This window comes from Coturnix japonica, chromosome 1 (genome assembly GCF_001577835.2).
Source record: "Coturnix japonica isolate 7356 chromosome 1, Coturnix japonica 2.1, whole genome shotgun sequence".
Lineage (NCBI taxonomy): Eukaryota > Metazoa > Chordata > Aves > Galliformes > Phasianidae > Coturnix > Coturnix japonica.
Genome location: NC_029516.1, coordinates 85,409,387 through 85,435,614, shown reverse-complemented (window position 1 = coordinate 85,435,614; position 26,228 = coordinate 85,409,387). Strand labels below are relative to the sequence as shown.

At 34.7% G+C, this 26,228-nt stretch overlaps 1 protein-coding gene across 4 annotated transcripts in view; it reads right to left on the bottom strand.

Moving 5' to 3' along the window:
- GBE1 (1,4-alpha-glucan branching enzyme 1) overlaps window positions 1-26,228 on the bottom strand; it is a 140,222-nt gene that overhangs the window by 91,777 nt on the left and 22,217 nt on the right. For all 4 annotated transcript variants that reach the window (XM_015880095.2, XM_015880105.2, XM_015880114.2 and 1 more), the window contains exons 2-3: window positions 17,778-17,947; window positions 13,673-13,788 (exon numbers count right to left, since the gene is read on the bottom strand). In XM_015880095.2, the coding sequence (XP_015735581.1) occupies window positions 13,673-13,788; window positions 17,778-17,947 (286 nt within the window). The remainder of the gene's footprint in view (window positions 1-13,672; window positions 13,789-17,777; window positions 17,948-26,228) is intronic.

The window sequence follows — 26,228 nt, the reverse complement described above, 5'->3', positions numbered from 1 at the left end:
ACTTCCAAAATCATACAGCATTGTTTTGCTGGCTTTTAAGAACATGGACCTGTTGGAGCAAGTGCAGATGAGAGCCAAGAAAACAATAAGAGGGCTGGAGCACCTCTCCTCTGAATGGGGGATGAGGGTGCTGGGATTGTTCAGACAAGATGAGAATGCAGTTATGAACCTCTTTCTTTGGTATTTAGGATTTAAATTCCTTTCTAAAAACCAACTATGCCAAAATGGTCAGAAAAGAGATTCATCGTTGGTCATTACAGAAAAACCTCCAAGAGGTCAAGTGTGAGGGAATAAGGAAACTCAAGTTCTACGTGCAAAACAATACATCTGCCTCCATTTTATATTTAAGATGTTTTTAAGATTTTATGTTTAAGAAATGGCTGAATCTAGGTAAAGAAGAAATATCTGCATCAGAAGAGTTACATACATGTTGTCAATACTTAGGCAGAAAAACAGAGTAAGCAAATAAGCAAACAAGCAGGTAAACTACTTGCCACCACCTACATTAAAACTTCCTTATCTCCGTTACCAATAAAGTATTTTTTTATGAGAGCTACTCCAAAAGTAACGTCTGTCATTTTCTTATATTGGCCCACAACATCAAAGGCAGATGTTGGTACTATGGAAGTAGGCACTGAATTTTCCCATCAATATTCCATTACATTTTGTTGCCATGTGACAGATGGACAGTCTGACAGAACGGCATCTGACACAAAGCAAAGGTGCATCACTGAATTCCTCCATGTGGAAGAAATTGCATACACTGATATTTGTTGATATTTTTTGTGCATTTATGGAAACCAAACAGTGGCTGTGAACACAGTGAGGCTGTGGCTGGTGCATTTTAGCAGTGGTGACAGTGATGTGAAAGGCAAGCCACATTCCAGACAGCCATGGTTGTTTGATATGGGATTTTTTTCATTGATTGTTTGTTGTGTTTTGTTGTTGTTTTTAAACAAAAAAAAACATTTTTACCAGCACTTGTTCATCACTAGCAAAAATGCATAACTAACATTGGTGACTATGTTGAAAAATAATGCTTTGTGGCTCAAAATTCAGTCCATCAGAAAGTGTTATTGTGCTCTTTGTATAAGATATATTTATTTCCATGGATACTACAAAGCATTACTTTCAGAGCAACCTATGTACTACCAGCAAACTGCATAATACATAGGCAATCAGATACTTTTCGTCTGTGGAAAGGAGGATGCATCTCACAATAGGTAATCTACTATGTGTTTGATATTTACAATGTTATACAAAAATAAAGTCTTCTGTCTACTTCCCCATGGTAATTTACAGTGCAAACTTCCAGAAAATTCAAAATTAATCACATAGAATTTGCCTACACTAACATTAGATTTACCTCATGCATTGCTGGTGTTGTGTTTTTTTTTGCTCCAGTGGTAAATACATTCACACAAGAAGAACTCTGGCAACCGCAGAAGCCATAAGCACACAACATTCAAAGTGAAATATCAGCATAAGTACACATTAAATAAATGCTCTCAGACAAATATGCAAATGTCAGAGAGGCAGAATGAAAGCATTCTTTAAAATCTGACATTTAAAAGCTACATTGTTCAACAAATGTATGGGCACAGATATATAAATCACGTATGCGTAACTGTAGTAAAATAAAAAGTGAAGTGCTACTGCTAAGCTGCTCACGTCTCATATTTGAAGTTTAAAAATGTGCGCTTTATTTACATTTTCCATTATAGACACATTTAAACATTTATGATTGAAACTTTCAGCACACCTGAAGTTTAGTATCCAAGACCATGTGATTAGAGAAGTAGAATTTGCATGAGAGTACACCCAAGGTAGCAACAAGATGCCCTGGCATCCTGAGGCATCAATGCTACTGAAGCGATTAATTTTGAAGTAAGAAATTCCACATCTAAGTAAAATCACCATAATAACTGGAATGTACAGCTGTAATAAGAGCAAATGTACATAAAGAAATTGCTGACCTTGAAGGTATGTTAAAATCGGTGAGCAAAGATTTATTCCTGTTTTAATAATGCTGGACTAACACAAGAAAAAGCAGGAACTAAATCTCAGAATAGCGTTAGTATCAAAATGACAAGGTGTATGTCCCACTAGAGTAGAGATTTATGAAATTGAGAGTAAGCTGTAGGATAAAACTAAGTACATTCTCAAAAAGCAGTCTATTACAGTTAGCAAAAAAACACTCTGAGGGCAGCCTAGCCTTACAGAAAAGGCAATAACACACTGGAGTAACTGAAAAGCTGAAATAGTTCCATTTAATTTAATGGTGCTTCCAAGGCAGGACAAGTGAGATTCAGTGGCCTCAATTTACACATACATTAAACATTTTAGAACCTCTCAAATACCCCGCTATTCTTTGTGTCTTTCCATATGGCCTACAAGACATTTGCCAGTTCCTCATAGAAGTCTCTGGTATTTGAATTAAAACTAGGCTCTTACATTCAGTCAGCTTTCCATCTAGCCTGAGTTAGTGGGAAAAAAAAAAAAAAATAGGCTTTTTATGACCTGTAAATCATATATTTCTTTCTTAAATTATTTATTACAATGAGCAGTCTGAAAGGTTTTCAAGTCTAATACATGCTCGGTGACAAATAAGAATTAAGAATTGTTTAAACAAAGTATAAAGCTACATGCAAAATAGAGCTTCATGTGATCATGCTATTTATGACAGATTGAACTATGCATCAAAACACTGTTTAAAATTCATGCATGTTTATGAATTTCATTTCTTTCTTTTTTATTACTTTTCTATCCTTATTTTCATGTAGGATTTACTGGGCTATCTCACCTTCCTGTATACACACAAACTCAGATCTTCAGAACAGCATGAAAGAATCATTTGACTGACAGTTACATACAAGACCATACACAATTTCTTTCCCATTTGTAGCCTCCATGCCCACTCATTTAGCTTTCAACTCCTGCCTTGAAAGCAGACAAAATCAACATCAGTTACAACATGACTCCTTAAGTCATCTACCTCCTTTTCTCACTAATGGTGATGCAGAGCCAAGCACTGAGAACTGAAAACAAGGAACTGTTGTTGAGACATCATGATTTGTACTTTTCAAATTAAAAACTTGAGATTTTTATTTATTTATTTATTTATTTTCCTCCAAAGCAGACCACTAGTTCCTAAGGAATAGAGTGTGATATTTTGCAAATCAGTAAATTTGTTACACTTTGTTACACTGTGGCTTGGCATATATACCAGCGATGAGGAGACAAACTGAAAAGAGGGGAAGATTAAGAAAATAACATGTAACCAATGAACTACTATGAAACACTGTGTTATTATATAATTACTTTAATGCTTGAAGGCCCTTGGAAAGATTGTTGGTATATGTGGCTTTTAATACAATGATGAAATTAAAACCAGCATCAAACTAATAAGAGCTAACACATAATGAGAGTGCGGATTACCTTAAATACAAATATGAAAGTGTCAGTGATTTGTTATTTACAAGGGCAATAGGCTGCTACTTCCATACATTATGACATTCTTCTTATTAGCTTTGTTTGTTTTCATTTCTGAGGAAAGATAATATTAAGTGAATATTTAAAAAAAAAAAAAAAAAAGACAAAAACAGGTACAAACACCATCTCAACTCAGTTACATACATGTGATTAAAAGAAAAAAAAAGGGGGGGGGGGGGGGGGGGGGGGACTGGGGCGACGGGACGGGACTGAAAAGAAGGGAATAAGTTAGAATTATATCAGAATTAGGACTGAAAGACTTCCCAGAAAGTTTAAGTTAGATGATGAAATATGACAGTAATTTCTTCCCACTCTATGATTGGAACTTATTTCCCTTCCTTGGTTGGAAAAAAGAAAAAGCCTCATACAACAAAACTTTTTCTAATAATACATATACTGTATAGCAAGAAAGATTTTTATTTTTATTTCAAGAAAAATATGGGAAAAGAGAGAAAGCACAGGTTTACAAGAATAGAAAAGAATCTGAACCAACTCAAGCTTATCTCTCTAAAAATTTGTAGCTGAAACTTACTGTTACAGTAAGAAAACCCAGTCTTACATTTTATTTTATAAATGCAGTTTGGTTTCAAAGCCTATTCCTGTATTCGATCATTGATGCAATCCTGCTATGTGATCATTTTTCATTTTTCCTAAATTGATCATACTTCTCTCCTCAGCTACCTCAAGTTGCCACATATACAGAGAAGTTTTATAATTAGTTGAAAATAGCTTTTCCCTGGACACCTTTGACTTTTACTCCACAGAGAATACCCGGTCCTCAATACTCAATAGAATAAATGGCTAAGATTATCTTCTTTTGCTTGTGGTTGATTCAAACCGCGCATATTTACAAGACTAAATGAACACCAACTCTGCATTCTGCATGTACACACCAGAAACTACAGGGCAAATATTACCATTATTTCTACAGGTCATACCAGTTTGTGAGCAAACTACTTCTACCCTGCATCTGATCCAAAAGTAATTTTCCTATTCAGGAAATAATGTATCATATATCCAAAAAACATGTTTAAAAAAAAAATAAAAAATAAAAAAATCCCCCAAACCCAGTCTGCTGCTTCCAGTTCAGCCTCTCAAAGCAAACTGAGGCAGCTTTACAACTGGCAGTTGTTGCACACCCAACAGTTTCATGTTCATGGGCTCAAACTATTCCAATGTTGGCTTTTCTCCCTATTCCGGAGTGAGGAATGCTTTTGGTAAGGCAACGCAAAATGCTGAGCAATACAGAACCAGAATGTGAGGTTTCTTGTCTTCCACAGAGAAAACAGAGAAAATTCAAATGCCTGGGAAAAAAACAATACAAAACAAAAAAAAGAGCAGTGCAGAAACAGTACAGCAGTAGTGAAGAAAATGAATGAACAAGCAGATGTTGCTTGTCATCTACTACAGAGGCTGCTAAGGCACTGCTCTCCTTAAACTCTTAAGTTTCAGAAAACACATAAAAGTATTTTCCGTCTGTCAGGTTGTTCTTCATGAATTGCAAGTCAACTAAAATGGAAAGGAAAAGTAAAGGAACACTCTAGGTACAATATTCCAGGTCTCCCCTTTTCAACTTACTGCCAAATCAAAATTAGTAAAAACAAAGCTTCCTGCTTTAGAAAAATAAATAGGAATGTGCTAAGCAGTCAAGCCTTTATTTCAGACATTGAAAAAATGCTGCTTAGTTATTGGATACACTTGAATCCTTCACAGTTGGATTTATGTTTAACAATAGTTTTGTGAAGAAGTATCTGTGGTTCAGAAGTCATTGTGGGGGGAATTTCCTATGCAGATTATTTGTCTGAAAATATATCAATCACACCAGATTCTTAACTTAGCAGGCATACTCAGAATTTTCCCCTTCATTCCTTTCACTGTGAAAAAATTAAATAAATAAAATCAAGATATGAAAGAAGGAAAAGCCTAACTCCAAAGTTAAGCCATGCACAGATTTTCCAAAAGAGGGAGATGTAACTCCATTTGTGAATTAAGCTAGTATTTCTACTTCAATAGAGAACCTAAAAATGTGTTTAACTAGTTTACTATTAGGTATTTACAGTCAACTTCATAAAAAAGAAAACACTACATATTTACCTTGCACGGCATCATTCAAACTAGAATCTACAATCCATATTTTGAAAAACTCTTTTAAAGATACGTTAATAAAATGAAAACTGTAATCTCTAAAAATGTAATTCAATAAATATTTTTTCCCAATGTGACTTAACCAGAATTACGTTACCATAAAAACAATGATGAAGATTAAAAACTATAAAAAACTTTATACACAATATAAAAACATTCATATGTATTAAATAAATTAAGAGGCTTGGGACAGCATGATTTGAAAAGCAATCATAGTTACAAAGCAGATTACACACAATAAGTGCAACTTATTAGAGTTGTTTCAAGCCATGTCAAGTAGAAAAGTAGCTACTGAAGTACATAATTGGCATACTAAAGCATTATGACATACCCTCTTCTATAAAGTATTTGCGTAAAGGATAACTGATGCATAATGAACCTTGCGGTAGGGGGGCTGTGGCATAGCTGCTTACTTTTTGTTGCTCCCACTCAGAGTTCTTTCAAAGTGATGAAGAAACATCTTTGGATGAAGTAGCACAGTTTCCTGTGACATATTCACAGTGTTTTTACAGATGACTGAGGTAGCTTTTGGCGATGGTCCTTTCACTGTCTGCCTGTCTTCCTGCTATTTCCCTCCACAACAACACAGTAGTCTTGACCATATTTGGTCACAGCCTCTTTGGTAGATAATAGGGAGAAAACACAAACCATCCACTTCACCATCCTGATGTGTTTTCTGCATTACAATGTCATCTTCCGGGGATAAGCTCCCCTGAATCTCTCTATACATTGTAAGATACATTAATTTAGCTACTCTTTGATAACCTAAAAGAGAATACCATTAATATTTCATTATAATGCCTCAGAAAAAAATCTTCTTCCACTGATGCCTGTATTACCTGCGGAGACACCAAGAACAGGACTTGATATCAACCATATTGAATAGTTCCATTAAAATACTGAAGTTTATTCATCCTCTACCTACCATTTTCTCTTAACAATATTATAGAGAAATACAGCTGAAAATTAGAATTTCTAAATTGCCAGTAGTCACGATGTAGTATTAATGGCTTTAACCCATTAGTGACTCTATTCTAAAAACTAACACGCAAACAACAATGACCAAAAAAAAAACCAAACCAAACAACAACAACAAAAACAGGAGAAAATGAAATATATGTAGAGGCTCCAGATTCTAATTTGAGGACTTCTTCCTTTTTAAGAAGCTTTGAATTCTTTACCCTAAAAAGAAAAAAAATACATTTTTGCTCTAGTGCATACCCATTATCAATTGAAACAATTCATCTTTTGTGTAGCTAAACTAAATGGAAACAGTTTATTTTTTTTAAATGGCAAAACCTCCTACCAAGGAATTGTGCAGTCAGCAAGTCACAGGAGAGCTCATCCTGCCAAAAGAACTGAACAAAAACATTCTGAAGTGCTGGGCTCAATCTGAAAATAAATAAAATAACCCCCCAAAAAACAACCACAAAAAAACCTAAGCCTCTAAAAGGCTCTGAAGAGCAACAGTCCAGTGTACCACAATGATTAATGGCAGGTACAACCTCTCCTATGTGCCCACAAGTAGTTGCACATTGCCTATTTGGATTTGATAAACAAAGTAAGAGACCATTTTTGTCCCATTGAGAAAACAAGTCTTCCTGCCAGTAAATTTAATCTGTAGTTAACGGAGAATTGGACAATAACTTGCTAACAATCATGCAATTAAACAAAAGGCACACACTAAGGCTTTACTTCCCATTTAGCTCTGCTGAGGTACTGAATGCATCTCATTGTAGAAGTGATATGGAGATAGATAAGCTACCCCAATCCTATTCTCTAGAGTTCAAAATGCCAGTGACACCACATCTGCTCCTTGCTGCACACAAATGATGTAGCATGATGCCTCAAGACACTCATCTCAGTCACTGTTCAATTTAGCAGAGCTGGGGTTTTGCCCCTCTCACTCACTTGAAGACATTATATTTAAGTGATGATGCACTTAGTCTATGAGCAAGAATATTATCCCCACATACAGTTGATGTAGAAGCAGGAAATATATTTGTACGTACAAGAAAACAAGGAGTGATTCTTCAGAAAACTTCCTATGGAATTACCTCATCTAGGGCTATCTGGGCCCCTTTTGTAGGTGTAGACTATTGCCTGACTACATAGGATCTAACTTATGTTTAAAGGAAAAAGCCACCACATCCCTAACACTTTTATACCTAGCAACCTAGCCACAAAACTGTTATCCCATTTATTCATGTTTACTATTCTTTCATGTTCACATTAAAAATGGTTTCACACTACTTGAAACATATAAGACTTGAACTTGAAACCTGTCTTATACTATGCTACTAGATGTCATGATCAGTAAGGTCAGCTGCAACATCATCTACTTCATTACTGGCAGTAATTACACTTGATGAGTTTTACCAACAGTGGTTCCCAGACACTGATTAACCTACTTGCTCACCACATTTGATTCTTTTTCAAGGTTTCCGTGTTAAACACAGAGCATGCAGCTCTATGAGATATTACATAGAGTGGTAAAATATTCTAAGTATGAAGTTTTGATAATATTCTTTCCAACCAATTTTCCTTTCCCCAGAATCTCATAGGGTACACAAACGTACTTTCAGGTACTTTAAACATGGCTAGTGTGTGTTTAAGCATCCTGATGCAAAGCAGTTCCACCTTTGCATACATTACTAATGATTACATACATATAAATACATACATACATATATATATATATAAAAAAAAGAAAATTATATATAAACAAGAAATCAGCAGAGATGGACTTGTATTTTTGTACAAAATAAGATATTCTGACTTATTTGCCATGGTGCCAACTTCAATTTTGTATTTTGGATATATTTTTTTCTTACTGTCATCTATCTGCATACAATTACATAAAAGCTATCCAAGAAAGCTACCTGTTGGTAGTAAATCTATATGGCCTCAAAAAGACTACATAAAACCAAAAAATGTAGTCATCCTTGAAATTTTTCAGAAAACTTTCCTAATCTTTACCATACCTTTGGAAAAAGTTACATTGTGAAGACATCCTAACACTTGCCTTCAGAAGCCAACAGGAATAAACCAGAATCAATTACACTGAGCTAAATTTCATTAATGTATGAATAAGATTTGGATATAGCGTGTTTTAATTTCAAGTACCTACTCAGCACGTTGTCAGTTAAAGCATCAGATAAATGTATTACATGATTCATAATCTGTCACTTAAAAAAACAAAAACAAAAAAAACACTGTCACTACTTGAAAGTGTAACAATTATTACTATTTTAGTACTATTTAATTTCTTCAGCACACAGAATAAAAACTTTGTTGTTCAGCTTACACAAATGCCATACTAGAAATTATTTTCTATTCAATGTTCTGAGGCAGCAGATAGTCCATAATCATAATTGCCACCATTTTAAAAGTACTATGCTTTATTATTTTTCTGTCAAAATGTTTTAGAATTTGATTATTAGTCTTAAATTTGGAAGACCCTTTTCTCTAGATTTGAATTTTCATTAGCTGCCCCCCAAGCCTTTAACACTGTTACCCGCAACATCCTCAAAGAGAAGCTGGTTGTCCATGGTTTGGATGGGCATATGCTCTGCTCGATAAACACCGGCTGGATGGCCAGGCCCAAAGAGTTGTGGTCAATGAAGTTAAATTCAGTTGATGGTCAGTCATGAGTGGTGTCCCTAGGGCTCAGTAATGGGGCCTGCTCCTATTCAACATCTTTATTGATGATCTTGATGAGGGAATTGAGTAAACCATCAGTAAGTTTGAAGATAACATCAAGCAGGGAGGGAGTGCAGATCTGCCGGAGAGGAGAAAAGCACAACAGAGGGACCTGGATACACTGGATCAATGGGCCAAGGTAAGTGGCTGGAAAGCTACTGATGGAAAGGGACCTTGGGGTATTGATGGACAGTCAGCTGAATAAGAGCCAGCAGTGTGCCCAGGTGACCAAGAAGGCCAATGGCATCCTGGCTTGTATCAGGAATGGTGTGGTGAGAAGGACTAGGGAAGTCATCCTGCCCCTGTATTTGGCATTGGTGAGGCCTCACCTCGAGTACTGTGTTCAGTTTTGGGTACATCAGTACAGAAAGGACATTGAGGTGCTGAAGCAGGTTCAAAGAAAGACAACAAGGCTTGTGAAGGGCTTGGAGAATATGCCATATGAGGAGTGACTAAAGGAACTGGGGCTGCTCAGTCTGAAGAAAAGGAGGCTGAGGGGAGACCTCATTGCTTTCTTTCAGTATCTGAAACACGCTTACAGCAAGAGCAGGGTTGGTCTCTTCTCATTGGTGACAGATGACAGGATGAGGGGAAATGGCCTCAAGTTGTACCAGGGTAAGTATAGGTTGGATATCAAGGAAAAACTTCTTTACTGAAAGGGTTGTTAAGCACTGGAATAGGCTCCCCAGGGAGGTGGTTGAGTCACCATCCCTGGATGCATTAAAAATCCATTTGGATGTGGTGTTTGGGGATAAATTAGCGGAGGGTTGTTAGAGTTAGGGGTAGGACAGTTAGGTTGTGGTTGGACTTGACCTTCAAGGTCTTTTCCAACTTAAACAATTCTAAGATTCTATGATTTATAAATAACAATCGAAAAGAATAGTGGAACACAGATAAATTCCTTCATGTGTGTGATAACACAAGACTTAAGAAGCCTATCCACCTGAATTCCTCTAACAGCTTGTTGTATACTATAAAAAAGAAATTGGGAAAACTGTCAATGCAAGAAGAATTGAGTCATTTCTGACAATGAAAGTAGATAACACTCACCCCCTCCTCACAGATTAATTCCTTAGTAAGAGATTTACTAAACAAACAGATCCCATTAGAATGAAGAAACAGAGGTACACCAAAGTTCAACTTATTGAAGCAGAGGTGGCTTCTTTATTTGTTTTAAATCTGTGCTAGGCTTATGACATCTGTCAGGAAAAAAGAAAAAAAGAAAGAAAGAAAAGGCACTCATATGAAAAAACAGCAACTAAATTTGTTCACCAAGTAACTAATTATAAGCTCCCGTTTGGACCTAGGAGGAATTTTGGAAATATGGAAAAACCTAGTGGTATTTTCACGAAGTAACAACAACAAAAAAACCAAAAACCAAATCAAAACAAAAAAAAACCAAAAAAAAAAAAGAAAGAAAAAAAGAAAAAAAACACAACATTGTTATTTCAAAGAAAAACGAAGGTGTCCTACTGCTCTACGCATCCATTCCTCCACACACACAGAGAGCATACGCAGAGCAGCGTAAAAATCATGTGAAAATGCAAGACTTCATTGGGTTGTTTGTTTTTTTTTGTTTGTCTGTTTGAACTCACCTTCTTTTATGTCTTTGGTTATGAGAAGGTTGCTTGAAGAGCTACAGTAGATAGCTACTACTACTGTACACACGAAAATGTTTGACCTCTGTTCCTCATTTATTTTCCTATAAAAAAATGTTGTGACTTGATCTAAATAAGTGTCACCAGCTACACTCCATCCATTTCCATTCTGTATCCAAAATTACTTATTTAAAAGAAATGACCTTGTCACAATTTCAGAACTAGGCATTCGCCTGTGTAGAACTGAAGATGAAAATAGTATAGAGAGAAGCTAAAGATAAGGAACGTCTGGAGGAACAGTTTTCCTCCAAGCAAATTACTCAAATCTCTACGTGAATTTCACAAGTTGACTACTTAAGTATTTAAGAATTAACACCAGCAAAAGAAATTTTAGAAACTTATGACGCCCTTATGCTTCTTACGATAATGCGATATACACACATACACACCTTCAGTATTAATTTTTTTTGCCTTGCCTATTATACACAGATAACACTGCCTGTGTCTTTATACATTACCTCTGCAATATGCATTATAATTTCTATCTGCATAAAATCCAATATTCTTAGTTTCTACATGAATGATAAAATGAAAATCATTTTTCTACTACACCAATTCTAACGATCCTCAAAATAAACAAATCCATGAATGGCTATAATGCCTAATTAAGCCACTGATAAAAGAGCAGCAGTTTTTTGAATCTGTTACTAGAGTGACAGCAGATAGAAAGATCACCCATAACATGAGGATAATGTACACTCTCACTACATGAAATATTCCAACCTCACTTCGGATTTTGTGACAGATAAGCCATCTCAGAACCACCTTACCTAAACTGAGGAATTTTTCACACAGTAGTTTATGGTACATAAATACACAGGAAGGAAACAATGATGTGTTAGACTCACAGGCCCCAGTAACACAAAAATAATCATGAAATATTTTCAGAAAAGTTACATACAAGGTAGCAATGAATATTGTGTGGGTGAAGTTATACATATAACTATGTATACTTCTATTTTAAGTGCAAAGATTTCAAAATTTGATTCACATCAGGACATATGCATTCAAAAGCTAGTCAGACTTAGGGGCAGACAGAATAATAACAATTTACCTTCATAGACCTCTTTAGTAATTAAATGTTTTGAGTGTCAGTGGTAACTGCACATATCTTCGTTAGAGCAAATTGCACAAAAGCACAAATTAAGGACAAAAAGAAAAAAAGCAAAAAAAATGAAAATAAAAAGGAGGAAATGAAACCCATGTTCTGCTCTGCCAGCCTTTTCAGAACAACTACAAAACTACAGTGAATAACATGACTAATATCAAGCGTCATCCTGGGTAGCCGAAATTCTGTATAGTAAACCAATTATGAGCAGTATTGTCTTTGCCTTACAGATGGAAAATGGAAAGAGAGTGAGTACTATACAGATCTGCAGTTTCAAAGTAGGAAATATGACCATGATTATACTAAGAGAAGGACACAGCTCACAATTTCGCTAAGCATTCTTAGGAATAAACACTATTTGCTAACAGTTAGCAACATCTCTCATCATTCACACCTTTTGTCTCTACGCTGAGCACAGAACATTCTGTAGTATGTAAGCACAAAAATTTTGAAAATGCAACATAAATAGAAGGTAAATTTAGCAACAGTTAGAAAACATAACTTAATCATCTCTAAATTATAGAAAATATCAGTAACCATTCTCTAATGTCATTAATTATTGTTTAATCATCACATTTTAGTTGCAGAGAACAGTTTTCTCCCCTGCTCTGAAAAATAAAATCAGCTTTCTTACACCCCTGAATGATTAATCCTAAATTTCAATTCACCCATATTTATTACCGAGACAATTTTCTATACTATAATAAACACAGTGTTAAGCACACATCAAGCAAGTATTTCCAGTGCATTTTTAAACATTTTTGTTTGTCAGATTCCATTTCATTCAGATCAGATTTTTAATGGAAAACTGAAGATTTTTTTTTATGTATTAGATTTGTTGATAGGAGCCCTGAGACTATAGTATATATTATACAAATAATCCCAGTTGATCACTTTTCTTATATATGATTTCCTTATATTTCTTTCCTTTACTACTCATTACTGATCTCTGTTATCATTTGATATCTCTAGAACAGAAGCTCAAACTGCAACAAGTCAAATACTCAGAAGTATACCTCAACGACTGAAATCAATACTCACATGTAAATAACCACACATCCAGTGATAGCTGTTGTCACACATGTAATGATTCTAGGCTTAAAAATTGTGGTATTTGACAGCTCAAAGAAACCTTCAGTTAATTTTTGAAAGACAGGACTTTATATTCATGAAATACAACTGATGATAAGCATTCCCTCATTGAGTATTTAGCTCAAATTCCTTAAGTTAAGTCCACTGATCAATACTCCTAATTACTACGTGTTAAGAGTTAAGTTTTAAGAGGCTAGATATATTACATACAAACAGAACACCTGAAAAGTTATGGTTAAAAGCACAGCATGTCCCACCAGGGTACTAAGATTTGAATAGAATACTAAGTAGTTGCATGAAATACAAACAAAACAAAACTGTATACTACTGTTTCACCATTTAGGGTCACTCTGCACAAAAATATAAACTGATTGAGTTTTTTATAACAACTAAAACATATTTAGGAGAAAAAAAATAGGACAAAATTAGTAAGAAATGTCACAAGAATTGAAAAGAAAAAGGTAAGAACAAGCACCTTTAACTTGGATCCATGAGGCACGGGAGAAAAACCATCTTGTCCAGGTGGAATGAACAACTCCCATTTCCCATAATCCATTTTCTTATACGGATGAGAAAATGGATTCCAGCCATCTATAATAAAAACACAGAATTAAGTGCATTTATCTTAAAATATGACCAATTCAAAGACATAAAAGTATTTTCAATCTTTTTCAGAGCATATTTCATTTTCAGCAAAAGCAAATACTTTTAAATCAGCTAATGCTGCACAACTCCTTTAGGAGACGTTCAATATGATGTTTACTGGGAAACTATATTCCAATGCTACTTTGACAATTTCTGATTACAGAAAAGGAATAAAAAAATATTATATTATTTTAGACAAAATAAAAGCCATCTCCATAAATCATATTCTTAAACCAACTCTGGATATGGATACACATACCTATAGTTGCTTCTGTTTTGACTAACTGATGTCCTTAATAATGCAAAATATGTGAACTAGGAGAATGAGGAAGGGGCAGACAAACCTGGTAGCAATGTCCACAAAACCACTTAATACTAAGCACTTTGTAACTTTAGCCTTAAAGACGACAGTTATAATTAATTAAATCCAGAAGAGGGTTCCTTTTTCATTAAAAAGACCCAAAAACACAAATCACATTTACTCAACCAAGCGTAGTTTCTATAATTCAAGATTCTTCATACTGTTTTGACTCAGTGAGTTCTGGAGAGCTGTGAGGTTAGTCATTATGACATCCTTAACTAAATAAATGCCTGCCAAGAAAATTATGTGCATTTCTATAGATGTTCACGGTTAATTCTTATGAGTGCAACTAAATATAAAGCTTCTGAACTGACTGACACAGGCAATATACCTATTTCTGAACTAGAAAAAAATGGCAAGCCAAGTTTTAAAATGACTTCTTATTTTTGCTTTGAAACTTGTCCACCTCAGGTAGCCCTCAACAACAGGCGAATCAGGGTAACAAGAAAGTAGTCAAAAGAGAAAACTGAATTGCAAGACGTATCTTCCTTCTTCCTGATCTCTTTGCATGATTTCCTGCAGTAAAATGACACATGGTTTTCATCTCAAGTATAGAACCATAAGCAGTCTTCTTGCAAGCTCCTACGTACATTAATTACACACAAGATCTTAAGTACATATGCTAACAGCTGATAAATGCTATGTTTACATCTTCAGCTGTTCTGTTACTTAAGCTAATATAAAACAATGTTTCTACTAAACATGTTAGTGAGTTGAAAGTAATTAAAAAAAAAAAAAGAAAAAAAAAAAAAACTAGACATGACAACAAAACTTATTTCCGTGCTCCAGTGGCAGCAACAACTTACACTACTTTGAAATCATTAGCTTACTTGTCTACAGGTTCTGATTGCTTGTTCTCAGGGAAAACCTAACAAAAAGATTTTCTTACTTCTCAGTATGTAGTAGTAGATGCCAAAGAATGAATTACTTGAATACTTATAAAAAACTAAAAATTTAAAAAAAAATAAAATAAAAAAAAAAAGTAACAATATCTGACATTATTCAATATATCATGGTACAAAGCTCTGAAAATACAGGAATTAACCGAAATTCATGCTCCAATTTCATTCTCCAATTTGAATACAGATTTATGTGCCATTCTGCCTTTTCCCAGCAGATATAACACACGCACACACAAAAAAAACAACAAACAAACAAAAAAAAAACCAACAAAAAAACACACAAATAATTTGAGCACTATCAATCTTTACTTGTTTTCTATCCTTGAATATAATTAACTTAAAAGGTTAAGTAGAATTCTGTGGTGTGTTTGGTTTTGTTTTTTTTAAATTTGTTTTTTCTTGTCTTTGAACTGAACACCTTAAGAGACTCACAGATAAAACCCAAGTAAGTAAACCATTATGAGAAAACACTGTGATCCATTTATCCACAGCAAAACTAAAACAAGTCATGAATTGTCTTGTTTTTAAATAACATATCATTATATTTCAGCTTAAAACTGAAGAGCTGCTATTTTAAGTTTGGTTTGCTTCCTTTTAACAGTTCAACCCCTCCTCCCTCCAGTACTTCAATTACAGTTTCCTCTTTATAAACCTGAGCTTTTATTAAAAAATCTTATTAACAGAAAACCTGATATTCAATTTAAATACAATACGATCATAAATGTAGTTTGAGACTTTAACCTGTTTGAAAACTTGAAGAAAGGTTAAAGGGATTCAGTTTTAATTAAATGCACCTGTAGCAGCCTGACACTAAATCTTAGGGTTTTGCAACCCAATTTCTCATCAGAATATTATTAAAGCCAAATCATCTGAATTGAATGACAATCTTCCATTCCTCTATGCTTTCTGAGTACATTATCTTCCCCTCTGGGAATGAATACTTTACTATGAGTGATGATGAACATGATATATAGGACAAATGCATTTTTTTCCACATTAAAATGAACTTCATTTTTAGTCTTTTGATTTCTCACTGCCACATTTCATTAACATAGATACAACTATTCTAAGTCCTAAAATTCTGCTTCATATGATGTAATACATTCAATATATATTTTTAAATGAAAAAGGTTTGTTTTTGTGTGTTTCTGTTGATTCCTATGTTGTTGGTTTTTCCAGTACCAATACATGTACTCTCCTGCAAACTCCACTCCAAGGCAGTTTACAATTTATATCCTCATTTTAAAATCTAATATTTAGCTGATGGTGTTTGACTGCAAGCAGGAAAGAGAAAAGGAGAATTGTGTGTGTTTATAAATGTAAAGTTTAGCTTTTAAAATTCCCTCACACAGCTGCCTTACAGTTACTATTAACAGCTAGCAACACTGTAATCTATCAGGAGGTGAAATATAGTCATGAGTTGTTACTGAGTTTGGGAATCAAAAGATATATCTGATTCCTGTATTAAAATTCACATGCCATATATCAACACTTATTCAAGTTAAATGGCACAGACTGTTCGAAGGAAAGCTACTCTGTCATTCATTAGGTCAAACTGTATCAAATGGGACCACTGCTAAAAGCACTGTTAAACAAACCTTTCTGTTCATCTTCTGCATGAAAGACTTTCCTAAAAGTAATCAACGCCTACATGCTCAGATTACAAGTGAATAGCAGACATAGACTATTTAATCAAGTTCTTAAAGAAGGAAAATAATAATAAAAAACAATAGAATACAAAGCCTGACAATTAAAATAGATGCAGTTTAGGACTGATGTCTGAGAACTAATGTACAAATTGCATATTTAAATATTTCTTTTGCATATTCTGTTTGGAAGTGTATCTTAGGACTATATAGCACATATATGTAGTTGAATTAGTATTGCAAGATTTAAGAGCAAAAATGAACTTGATTTGCATTTAAGAGTTTGTATAACATGACCTAAGTGTAGCTAACCTTCTGACAAAGATGCGAATTTATTACTTTGTCTCAAGCTTTAAGTAAGTAAATCACTGTCTTCCCAGTTGTCATACTAAGCAATACAGCTCTTCCACTGTGATCCCACCACCTTCCTGTTCTGCCAACACCATTCCTTCTTCTTTTCCCAGAAGAGAATAGTACTTTTCCAGGAATATGTTCACATAAGATTTGATATTACCATTTTGAAGCAGTACTTGTTTCTGCACTCTCGTGATTAGTTAGGATCACAAAGAGTCTTAGTTCTTGAGCAGCGCTGCTATTACACTAGTAGAGAAGATAAGTCTGGTTATTCCACTATTATTTCTTCTTCCCTCTACACAATATCACAAAATCCTTACTGTATATCTTCAGGGAGGTTATCAGACAGCCTAGGCACATTCAGCTAATGCTACAGTGTGATAAGGCTAAAGTCTTTAGCGTAGTCATCATCTTATGGATATAAAAATAGAAATACATAATTATAATAAATAATACTGAATTCAATAGAAACACACACATTATTAGGCTATTCAAATATGGAAGAAAAGATGATTATTTAAGTTACTAACTGCCATTACATTAGCAACACATAACATGTATTTTTGCTATCAGAATTTAATGTTTACCACAGCAAACATTTTAAGTGAAAAGGGCGCTGATCTAAAACACAGTGGTAGAGGAGTGCAGGGTAAATGTTCCTAAAATACTTACTGAAATCACCCGTGAGAAACACCGCTTCTGCACCTGGCGCCCACTCTTTGCAATATACTCCACCATCCACAAATTGGTTAACTCCAAAAGATTTGTAACTTTTTGAAAATTTGTTAAGACCTCCTTCATTGTCGTCAATGCTCTTCAAGCGTTTATAAAACAAAGCATACCTTTATTGTAAAAAAAAAAAAAAAAGGAAAAAAGAAGTTAGAATATCTGAGACATGACTCTTTACAGAAATAGAAAATAGATAATCAAACCACGTAGTATTTATGATTGCAACACAGAGAAAATATGCAATTTTTTTCACTTCTGTGTTTTCCCTACTTCACATGAATTCCTTACACTTTAAATCTTATATCTACAACTCCTGATTGGCAGCTCAAAAATCCTGGTATTACAACACAACAGGAGAAATTCACACTCTGAACAGCCTAGCACTTTTTCATCTACTTTATTAATACTGAGCAAGGGCATCATAGCATCATAGGGAGAATTGCATAGGTCTGGTACATCTGTCACAACCACCTTTAATAGACAAACTGAACACTGAAAAACCTGCAATACAGCATGTAGCAAGCATGGAGGAAATAATCTGGCACTGCTTAACCAATTTCTCTAGAATGACCATCAGCAAAATTATGTAGTCTTCTGCCACTGGAACTAGTTGGAGAGAATTATACACATTTACTTACACACACACACTCAAACTTTATGGAAGTAATTACTTTGCACTGTCCTCTACTTGCCCCTGTTAGGGCTATAAGTGTAATAAGCCTCTAATACAAAAAAAAATTGATATTAATAGCTTAGATTTTTCCTGTCATACCTTCCCAGCAATTCAGAGAAACATCAGATGCTACACAAAGAAAAGGGTTAGATTTGCTTCCCAAAGAATGAGCTACTATGTGAGGAGTAGCTAAAAAACTTCAGTTCAGAATTTTATTAATGCTACCTGTAAGGTTATTTTATTTGTAAATCAGAAACGTATTGGTGCTCTTCATAAATGGAAAGGAGACTTCTGAAAGGTATAAAAACTAGAAAGAAACGAAGCAAAGCCAACTTGTCTGCCTCATTACACTTACTGTACTCTGAAAAAGGAAAAATAAACAGTAGAAAAGCTAACAACATTATAGTATTACATGTCATTGGTTTAGAAGAAAAAAAGAGTTACTTTGACTGTAATGTTCAGACTGGTACTACTTCTCTCAGGTTTGTTTTAATGTTTTGCTATGGAATTGGCCTTCGTTAGTTCAAAGTAGTGGATCAAAATGTCAATTTTCTGCTTAAACAGGACAACATATTAATTTTGAGTACTATGACTACTATCAAGGTTAATCTCCCAGCAGGTTTGTCATACAGAGACTGATGTTCACATTTAAAAACAGAAAGATTTGAAAAATACCTCAGGATTCACTACAGAAAAAATATTTATAGCATGTTGCCCATCTACTTGCACCATTCCTTTAAATTTAGTCATGTGTCTAATCCTCAGAAACACATTACAAATAACGACTCTGGTAATCGATTTCATTTACAGTGCTTAGGGGAGAATATTTTGTCAGATTTTCAAATATAAGTGTATAACCGATACATACATACCCAGCTGACTGAATTAAATTTTAATCAATTGCAATCATAGAAAGATTTATGTAAATAAATAAAATGAAAGTTAAATACAGAAACAGAACAAGTGACTAAAACAACCTCAAAAGTTCACCATATGGCATTTGGTAACAGAAATACTGTTCCCTACTGAAAGTATCTATTTGACAAATAAATGTATTCTGATTTGTTTAGCTCAGGGAAGGAACGCAGTCTTTTTTGTGGTTTCATTTTAAGCTACTCTTTAAAATATAGCAATTATACTAGAGCATAGTGCTTGTGACAGAGTAAGTTCATTCAGACACAACTGCTGTGCCATCATTATAGAAATTATGAAAATTGAAACAACTAGTGCCCTCTGTGTTTGTTTTACATGATAGTCTAGAAAGCATTTGGTTTTAATACTGTCAGTGACCTCCTGAAGCGATCAAATATAGGACTATTGGTTGTTTGAAGTTCATGAAAAAGCCACAGGCTTCTAAAATGGATCAATTACTTGCGCTGTGAACTATTCTGAAAAACTCATCTCAGGAGACAAAATGCATCTGGCCACAAAACAAAGTTATCTTCCCTTGAAGGTCCTGTAAATCAGAACAGAAGTGTATTTCTCTACCTGCTTTAAAGGGGATGATTCATTTAAGAGCATTCTTATAATCCAGGTGTAGCAACCTTAATGTTTTGCTTTCACAGAATCTTCTTTTATTTCTACATCACTGAAACATTTTCATCTTTCAGACTGAAAGCTGAAAAATCACACAAAGGAAATGACAGGAAAACCTTTTTGTTTGAACCATTCCAAAGGTTTATATGTTCATTCATGGCACACAAGTGTTAAAAGAGGTAGATATCTGTCTGATCGTTACATCTAGCATTCCCCTCTGAACACTGTATGTTACCATAGGCAAACATGCACACAAATATACATGACATATTTAGCTATGCAGACTACAACCAGACTGTGAACAGGGAACAATCTGAAGGTGAGAGAATCTTGCAAAATTCTAGATGCATGACAGGAATTGCCAACAGCATTTAGAGCCAGAAGCCAGGATTAGAAGCCAAGTTCTGCATTCCCACTTCTTAAGCCATTATGCCTTCACAAGCAACTGCAAAGTCTCTTCAGACTTTTCTACTTCCTTATACCAAAGTTGACACTGAAGAGATATACCTAACTATGATTTTAACATTGTGATACTTTGAAAAGTACTACTGTTACCTTTGTGACAAAGATAAGGAAAAAAAAAAAAAAAAAGAAAAAATAAAAGTTACAAGAAGATCTACATATTTTCAGGGCTCCGTTCAGAGGTAAACAGAAGAAGATGTATGTTAGCTTCCTTCCTACAGGGACAGTGATGACAAAGCACACCAAGTACAGCTGACCAGGACTGCTGCAGTGCACTTCTTGCTCCAGGAATTCTTAAGAAAAAGTAACCTCATGCAGTAGGATGGGATCACTAGCTAGTCCCAATAAAAATGAGAGAAAAAATGTTTATATTAGTAATTTAATTATGGCAAAATAAATAAATACAATTTAAGCTTCCTCCTTCCCAAACTTAACTGCCTCAGTGAAATATGACTTCCGGCAGAATACTGAAGTCTGATGGAAAGTCATAATAATGAAATATGTCTCCACATAAAGCCCTCTGACCTCTAATTTTTAAAACAATTGGAGGCATCTACTCCACCCCTAGCCACCCTGTGTTATATAATTTTAAACATTTGTATTTACTCTAAATTTCTAAGGTATCACAGGAATCTAAATAGAAACTAATATAACCAAAGAGGTCTTGGCAGCATACATAATATCCTCATTTAATCACCATGGTGCTGCACTCTAACATGGCTGCATAATTTCAGAACATTTTTATGCCCACTCTTGCACCTTTTTAGGAAGTCGTAATTATTGCAGTTTATAGAGCAGTCAATCAGCCTATTTTAAGACCTGTAGTGTCAACACTGACATTAATCATTTTCATCCCTCTTCTGCTTATGATGTTCACATTTCAGTAGCTGTTCATTTTCTAGGTGTTTGGGGGTTTTTTTTGTTTGTCATTTTTTGTTTGTTTGTTTTGTTTTTGTTTGTTTTTGTTTTGTCCACATTAGTTTTTGTGCCATAATTTATTTCTACAACATTGGCCCAATATTAATGCAAATTTATTCAAAGCATGAAAGCAAATAGAAGAGGCTTTGATGATGATATCTGGCATCCATATGGAAAGCCCAATACTGAACACACCAAAGGGAAGTGAATATGAAAGAAAACACCCAGTAAGGTATTCTCTGTAACCAAATTCTCTCATTTTCCAACAAATAAAAACATTCACAGGAGAATCAGTGTTAAAAATAAAGGTACAGCCAAAAGGAAAGAAAATAACACTCTCAGCTACTTAGGTCTGTTATATTTCTTTCAACTTCTTCTAATGAAGGTATTGAAAGGACTGAAAGATAGAAGTAGAAAGAGTAGAATGTTTCGGAGACTTTATTTTTATTATTATTCTTTTATTTTTGTCCTGTCCTTTAAACAATAAATCTTAAGAAAAATAAAGAAAAAACAAACAAACAAATAAATACCAACCCAGTTTGTTTTGATGTTTTGAGATACATTTTTATTCACTTATCCTGATCATTAACTTACTCCTGAAACCTCTTAGAGGAATGCTAGGTCTTATTTACGAGCTTCCAGCAAACAAGAAATTCCTAACTGTCATTGCTCCATACTTTCACCAGTGTAATACTGTTTACAAATTATCCCTCTGTAGGATGAGGAATAAAACTCAACAGTCTTAAAGGTTTATTTTTATATTATATAATGTATTATTTATTTAAAGATGCTTCAAAAATTGGCAAACCAGGAATTGAAGAAAAATTGATTTTAGCTCTGATAGATTGTTCCAGTGAGAACAACAGAAAAGATTAACAGCTGGTTTTGATTGATATATCAAGAAAGGCTCAGGAGCGGCAGTTCCTTTCTGCTATCACAGACAGCCCATCTTTAAGATATCGATGTCCAAAATTTTGCAATGCTGTCATCTCCTAGCAGTGACAGGTATCATTTAAGTGCCTACACTGACAATTTATACAGCAACAGCTTCTTAGAAGAAAAAAATAAAACACATCTTGACAGTCATGCAAGAAGAGGAACTCCATATCTGAAGATGTGGTGTTAACACTTGGGTCACAAAATTCTATAAAAAAGCAGCTCTGCATTCTCACTATGTGTTCCTGGAAAGCCAGTGTGGAATTACACACTTTCCAAGTAGCTGAAGGAGGAACATGCAGGAATATTAAACAGGACAATCATAAAACAATCACCACTAATAACGCCCATCTCTATTCCTTCTATGCCCCTACCATTTCACAGAAGGTGAAACGGATTGAAAAGATGAAAAAGATGATGAAAGTGTAAGTCAGAAGTGTAGACTCAACATCTCTAAATGTTTCAAAATAAACAACATGGCTATTCACAAAGTACTTTTTCCAGTATTGCTGATATTAATTTGTAGACATAGTTACACATACTTTCAATGACAGTCAAGTCCATACAGTTAGTTGTTATGATTACTGAGTCCCTACCTCTCAATTTCTTGTTTACTCAATAGTTTGTCATTCCCTAATACTGTCCTCATTCAGCTTCCTGTAAGGGAATACCCTGAAAGAAGACAGGAGAAACATGGATAAAGTTCTTCCCAAAGGAGATTTCTGTAGTTCAACAAATTAAGCACACCATGACTAGCAATGTGCAGGAAAAAAAAAAAAAAAAAAAAAAATTCCTTTTTGTTTCTTCAGCAGGTATGGTCACTGGTGAGAGAATATAAAAACAAAAGCATCTGATTTAATTTAATTCTCTTCTTTGCCTCCCTTTACTCACCATTCTTTCATCTAACCGTAGTATAAGACTCATAGAATTGTGGAATGCATTCAGAACCTCACCAGGCAACCTGTTCCAGTGTCTCACCACCCTCACAGTAAAGAATTTCTTCCTAACATCTAGACTAAATCAACCCTCTTCTAGTTTAAAACCATTTCCTCTCATCTTGTTGATGCACCCAATTATAAAAAGTCCCTCCTCAGCTTCCCTTTAGCACCCCTTCAGATACTGGAAGGCCACTATCAGGTCACCTCACAGCCTTCTCTTCTCTTGGCTGAAAAACTCCAGCTCTCTTAGCCTGACCTCAAAGAAAGGGTGCCCCAGCCCTCTGTTCATTTCTGTGGCCCTCCTCTTTGTCCTTCTTGTGTTGGGGGCCCCAGAACTGGATGCACTATTCCAGGTGGAGTCTCATAAGAGCAGAATCACCTCCCTCTACCTGCTGGTTACACTTTGCTTGATGCAACCCAGGATGCCCTTGCCATTCTGGGCTGCAGGCACACATTGAAGGCTGATGTCGAGTCTTTCATCAACCACCTTCTCCTCAGGCTGCTCTCAAGCAGTTAAGTACTATTATTTCATAACAAAAAAATTAACTGCACTGTAACCTAGATCAGCTTTATAGTTTTAGGTGACTGACTTGCACTAGCTAAATAGAAAGAACTGGTTAACCCATTTGAATGTTAAGTGTGTTATTTAAGTTTTAACAGCATGTAACCCTTGAAGTGTCTGAAGAATTCCAAGAGGGTATGCTTCAAAATTATGAGATACCAATGGGTAATGCTTGCAGAGACACAGAAAAAGACATTTCATTTTGCTTTTCTAAAGGATAAAAGATTTTTTTGCTTCTGAAATCATGTCTGTGGGTGGCTAAATCAGAATTTCCCATAGACTCTAGCTGTTATTAAAATTCTTCATTATACGAGTACTTTGACTCTTTATCTCAAAAAAAGAAGCCATGTAACATTGATTTTCAGCTAAAAACGAAAGATTTCATAGACTGTCCAATGATTACCAGTTTATATTAGGTGTCATACAAGCAATTTGGATATACAGGTATTCCAATAGGAAACTCTCACAGTTAAATCATTTCTCTTCCTATTCCTACCAATAAGGGAGTGCTCAAAATTCAAGAACTGGTTCCTCTTTTCAAAAAAAATAAAAATAGAAAAGCAGCTTTTCTAAATTTTTCTCTACTCTGCAAATAATGAATGCCAACATGAAGAATACAAGTAAATGCACTAACTCGGATGTCTTTGCTACATCTCTCCAGCTAGAATGAGACTGTAATACTAGAAGCTACATAAGAAATGAAAAAAGCAAAAAACAATGTTAAAGAATGCGAAAAAAATCCATACCTCCTTAATTCAGCAGTCAAAATTCTGAGGCACATTCCATAGTTGAGTAAAGGGATACAAAATCCCAACTCACCCTGGATGTCCCACTATTTCAGTATAAGGAGATAGCGCAGCTTTGTCTCAAAATAAATGCAGTATTTTAAACATTAGGAAGATATCTGCTTGGGATAATTAATGAGTAATTAAAACTTATTCAAACGAGACAAAATAACTAATGGAGCACAAACTTTTTTATCCAAAATATAATGCAGTGATTTGCAAGTCAAGGCCTAACAATACTATACAGTCTATTTTATGAGCACAACAAACTCTAAAAATTATCAGAAAATAAAGAGCAACTATAGAGATTTTCTCAACATCTTATCAGCAGCTGCTGTTTCTCACAAATGTGAAGACTAATAAATGAGAAGTTTAATAAAGACAAATTTCAGCAGCATTTTAGCAAGAAGATTATTTGCTGACTTATGTTCTGGCACAGCACTTTCTGCACAATAACAAGGCCTAGAAGCAAGCCTCTTTCCTCCTTCACACATTAGGTTAATTTAGTGACTTCACCAGAATTTGACAGCTGTAATATCTTCCCATCAGTCTCATAACAAACATATACATTGCTTGATTCAGAACCAAATGCAAGAGCGACTACAAACTATCAAATTCAAACTTAACGCAATCATTTAGTAAAAATTCCTCCTCTGAATTATCTAAACCAATCTACATCTAAGAATACCCTTTAACACAATATTTAGAGGTTACCTTACCCATATCTCATGTGTTGATCTCACCCCCTTCAAACACAAGAATGCACCTCACAGAATAGCTGTAGCAAACTGCTAATGTTCAGAAGGAGCAAGTGGAATTTTTTTTTCCCTCTCCACATTGGAAGCCTAGAAAACTAGTTAAAGACAAAATCCAGCAGGAGATAAAAAGTATACTCATACTTCAGCATTAACCCTTCCTACAAGCAAGCTGTTTCACTTTTTTAGAGATAAAAGTTATACAATTTTTTTTGTTTAAAATCCCAGTTGACCCCCCCCCCCTCCAAAAGACAGATACTAACCAGCATTACACTTTTTTGGAACAAAAAAGCTATGCATATTCTGTGTATGCCAAAGCATGCAAACTAGCGCCCCCATCATGAAGAATCACTATTTTGCAATTACTATCTAAAAGCTCCATTTTGTGACTTTACACACAAATGACAAAGTATAAATTTACCAGTAGCGTTCTTTATTTTGTTTTACACATCTAAATAGTTGTCAGCTAAACACTTTAGTTATCAGATTTCTTCATTTCATAGTCATTGTTTCACTATCTCTCTGCAAAGTAATCTTAATTACGCATAAATTATGCTCTAGAAAAAAAACCCTTAACTGTAAAACTTCGGATGCCATCTTAACAGAGAAGCAAAATAATCTGAGGTTGTGCTTTCTAAATTAACATAACTAGAGAGAAATTCTGTATTCAAGCAAAAAGCTGTAGGAATGTAAAGAGACAGATTTCTTTCTCAAAACCAGTAGACTAAGACTGTGTTAGCTGATGTTTCATATTACACAAGAGAAAATAAACTGAAAGGTCAGTTGAACAGTTACAGCATTGCCCTTTTCCAAGGTAATCAGCAGAGCA